This window comes from Oratosquilla oratoria, chromosome 5, assembly GCF_046742065.1.
Source record: "Oratosquilla oratoria isolate Oo_2021 chromosome 5, ASM4674206v1, whole genome shotgun sequence".
NCBI classification, from domain to species: domain Eukaryota; kingdom Metazoa; phylum Arthropoda; class Malacostraca; order Stomatopoda; family Squillidae; genus Oratosquilla; species Oratosquilla oratoria.
Window position 1 is genome coordinate 75327826 of NC_134781.1, and position 4335 is coordinate 75332160.

At 37.6% G+C, this 4335-nt stretch overlaps 1 protein-coding gene across 1 annotated transcript; it reads left to right on the forward strand.

Annotated features, from left to right (window-relative positions):
- Positions 1 to 2334: 2334 nt before the first annotated feature.
- LOC143025559 (uncharacterized) lies at positions 2335 to 3938 on the forward strand. The gene is made up of 2 exons (XM_076185432.1): positions 2335 to 2402; positions 2511 to 3938. Exon 2 carries the CDS (start codon positions 2560 to 2562, stop codon positions 3328 to 3330), a length of 771 nt encoding a protein of 256 aa, XP_076041547.1. The 5' UTR covers positions 2335 to 2402; positions 2511 to 2559; the 3' UTR covers positions 3331 to 3938.
- Positions 3939 to 4335: the final 397 nt, after the last annotated feature.

Genomic DNA, 4335 nt, shown 5'->3' on the forward strand with positions numbered 1-4335 from the left:
CTTCTATAGTAGAATAGGTGGTGACCGTCTTGTAATTGTATAATTTGTTCTTCCGCTCTTCGGACTTCGCTCAGTGATACGGTGTCCCACTTGATGTTGTCTAGTTCTTCCGTTAAACTATCCAGCCTGTGGTCTTCTGAGAGGTTTCTTCATGCTGTTTAATGTCCAAGACTTGGATCTGCTTGGACAGTGTTAACTCACATTTGGTGGCACACTGCACGTAAGCACAATGCAATGCGGTTGGACCTTTAGGAGGCAATGTTCCAACAGGAACGGCCAGTTTTCTTTTGATTGTGCAATTCATGGATGTTATGAAGGGATTTTTGCAGTAATCTCACCTCCCTGACAACTGGTTTCAGGTGAGTTATTTCTCTGGTGTCACCTTATTCGTTATATTCGGTGGATTGCTGTATATCTATAGGGTGCCCAATGGTCCACCCCGTCATTATGACTGTACCCCACATATCTACGAGGAATTCTCCTGTTCGCCATCAGGGACGTACCAGTTAGCAGTGAGTTCCGCGACTGTGTGTGAGCTGCTCTTTGCCTGATCTTTCTTATGAAACCTGTTCGATATGGGTGACCCTGTAGATATTTCCTCTCTATCGACATAGCTTTTGTAATCAGATTATCAAGCCTATCCCCCACGTCAAGGTGTCAACTCGGATAGGCGTCAATTCTCGGACAGGAGTAATATATATGTATTTATATATATATATATATATATATATATATATATATATATATATATATATATATATATATATATATACTAATAAAATAATTCCTGTTGTTACTGGTCTAAATCGGACCGGAAACCGGAAATCCCTCAAGGGGACACGTCCCCTCCGCCCCTGATTGCCTGATTGGTGACGTCACAGCAACGGAGACGACTGATTGGCCGAGAGCGGTGGCGTCACTGTAACAGAGACGACTGATTGGCTGAAGGCGCCTGCGAGCGAAGCGAGGTCGGCCGAACTTCCGAGTAGTGGGGTCGGGCCCAGCCCGTTGCTCGTAAATAAATGAATAAATAAAAATAGATACATTGTTGTACAAGTAGGTGAGACAATAATTCATAAACATCATCGTCTGTTTCGCTACGGAACGACAGTGAATATTGATATGGCTTGAGTTGTTATACATCATGATGTCATCAGAACTAATACCAAGAGATGGCGCTGTATGTTTTAGAAAGCAAAATAACACGCAACAGATACTTTCGTCAAAAAGTCCCTCAAAAACTGTGTTTGAGATAAGGCACTTGTTTAACATGGTTCTCGTGAAAATAACATTACAAAATAAAAAATATTAATTGTACCTGGGCATACTGGTTACCTTGTAAGTTTCATGTTTTATATTCGTTGCATGTCAGTAGTAATTTTTATCTTCCTATAGTGTAAAGACGATGATCGTGTAGTTGAAGTAGAATGCATTGTATTTCGTTGTCGATAGTCAGGGCCTCTATTCTTGGGACAAACAGAAGAGATGGTGGTAAAGTAGAGAATCAATGAGTGATAGAAGCTGAATGATTGTCACTAAATTCCCAAATGTATGTATGCAGTCAGTACCTCATACAATGCTATGGGAAATTGGTTGCCCATAGTAATAGTTTGAATCAACGTCTAAAATGAATTAATTTACCTTTCTCCCAGAACAAAGTGGCTAGCTATTTACTTTACAACTGTCACAAAGGGATCACCAGTGAAAATCAACAATTGACATGCGGTAAGTGTACTAACTCATAATTATTCACATATCACCGTTTGTAAACCTGTTGTAGTGTATTTTTGCGGGGTCACATCTCCGCGCTGCAGCACATTCATATGACCTACCCATTCCTGAACCTGACCCACACAATTAGCGTAAATTACAAGTTCTTTGGTGCCGGAAAATGTATTGGTATGTGTCACAAATTTCTTTCAATAAATATTTATAATTATCCCATATTCTGTGTTAACGAAGAGACCAAGTTGTCTTTCAAGAATCGCGCCTAGATTGTATTATGAAACACCTTAGACAAACTCTACTACCAAAGGCCCCACCATATTTATGTCCGGGAATCATTTAATTGGTAAACGCAAAATAGTAACCTATGGATGTACTGTAACTGTACAATTTCGCTCATGGTTTTATATGCTATTTGTACTATAACCCATAATTAGAAATGCATTACCATATGTTTTCTTCTTTAGCTTTCCACCAAAACTTTCTTTATTGTATATGGAAGTAAAATGTATGGGAGTTAGAACATACTATAGTTAATATATACGACTCGTTGGGTGTATTAAAGTGTTGGTAATAGAAGAAAATTATGCTAGATAATCTAAGTCCGGTGAGGCGTGCTGAAGTGTAGGACGTCTTTTATGTAAACATCAGCTGAGAAGGTTCACACAAAATACCAGGTGAAACTAAACTGGAACCTTTTGTTATTTTTCCAACAATTTTTATCATGTGTCCGGTATAATAGTAAAATTGGGAATCGGTATGTCTAACACCATGATATGTTCCAGGTGACAGGTGAAATTAACTTTGAAATGTAATTTTCTTGAGCCAGTGAGAATGGGCTATATTGGTGTTCTTAGAAATAGCCCACTGCTAAAAGGAGTCAGTCATATAAGAAACGTTTATTTCGTGAAAGAAAACAGAAGAACTTGTTTTTATTGGCAGTCATGTTCTTTCAGTGCAATTCATAATAGAAAGTATTTGAGGAAGAACAGTAGACAAAAACAAGTGGGGAAAATCCTGTTGATTGATTGTGCCAATTTCTCCAGGGGAGGTGATCCAAAGAAGAACTATTATGATGTTCTACAGATTACCCCAAAAGCAACTCAGGGGCAGGTCAAGCAAGCCTATTACAAACTCTCTCAGGAATACCACCCAGATAAAGTCCAGAGTAAGGGATCTGAAGATGCAGTTAATAAGTTTCGTGCAATCTCGGAAGCATATGAAGTTTTAGGTAACTATCAGAAAAGGAGATTATATGATAGAGGCATGTTTAGCCAGAATATTGCAGCCACATCCCAAGAAGCTGAAGAATATGCCCATAAGTTTTATAAGTCAAGGAGTAAGCAAGGTTATGCACCAACTCACACAGGTCGTACACCAATCTATGATTTTGATGACTGGTCTAAAACACACTATGGGGATGCATTTCAGAAGCGAGCTGATGCCAAGGCTTTCTATGAAGAGAGATTGAAGCATAGGAAAAGGGAGAAAGAAGAAATGAAGTCTGAAATTGTGATATCGGTGGTATTGTTTACATTGATGTGTTTTGGTTACTTAAGTATGAGAGGGGAAGATTTGGACAAAGTTAAAAAGGATGATAAATAATTTATCAATGATTGACCTAGTCATATTTTTAGGTAGAAACAAATTATCTGAAATTAATTTGTAGTTTATTAATTTTTTTTTTTTTTTTTATGAACTGGTTAAAGTCACGGCAGCCGTACTCTGAATTTTCATGGCTAGAAGTACAGCACACTTCTGCACAAGATTGAGGTGAGTTCCACTTACGTGGCTCCGCCCACCTCAAGTTAGAAATTCAAAATGACTGAAGCTGATGAGCCACTCCAGTTGAAATTTGAAGTTAATTCCAAATTTATTTCACTTGAAGAGTTGCAAAATGTAGTTCAAGCCTGAGAACAAGAACATTATTGTAAGCTGTATGGAAGGTTAGGTAATTAGGTTTGGTTAGGTTAATAGTCCATCATATTAGCAAATTGATACTGATACAATGCCATATTTGCTACCATGATTGGCTGAATATGGCAGTGATGTTGTATTTGCACATGCTCAGAACACTGCTGTACTCCTAGCCATGAAAATTCGGAGTATAGCTGCCATACCTACATCCTTTATTTTTTATTTATTTTTTTTTATACAAAAAAAAATTCTGAATTGTTAAATAAATTGAAGAGGACTTTTTCTGTAATGCAAGATAATAAAAAAGTTGTAACTGTATGATCATGTATATATTAATGTTACTGAAAATGTATTTATATATAAAAAAAAGTTATTATTAATCCTGTTTTTTCTTTTTTAAGAATCCTGGTATGATTTACTGCCTTTTAAGAAATTAGAAGAAATGGCCAATAAACTTCACAGGCAGCAGTGAAGAATATCTCAGAACAGCTATTTGTTGGGGATCAAAACACTACAATGGAGTTGCCTCAAGGAGTAATGTTATCACTGATGCTATTCAACCTATTTACAAGCAACCCTCCCACCCCAGTATGCTGGTGGTACAATTGGAAATGTGGAGGACTTGCACCTTCCTAGTCATGGCTTTGAGTCTTTGACTTCTCTCCAGTTTCCATTAGGGAGTGTAACCTACCC

What these genes read in the sequence shown, in the direction of transcription:
- LOC143025559 (XM_076185432.1), top strand. Translation starts at nt 2,560, where the DNA reads ATGGGCTATATTGGTGTTCTTAGAAATAGCCCACTGCTAAAAGGAGTC.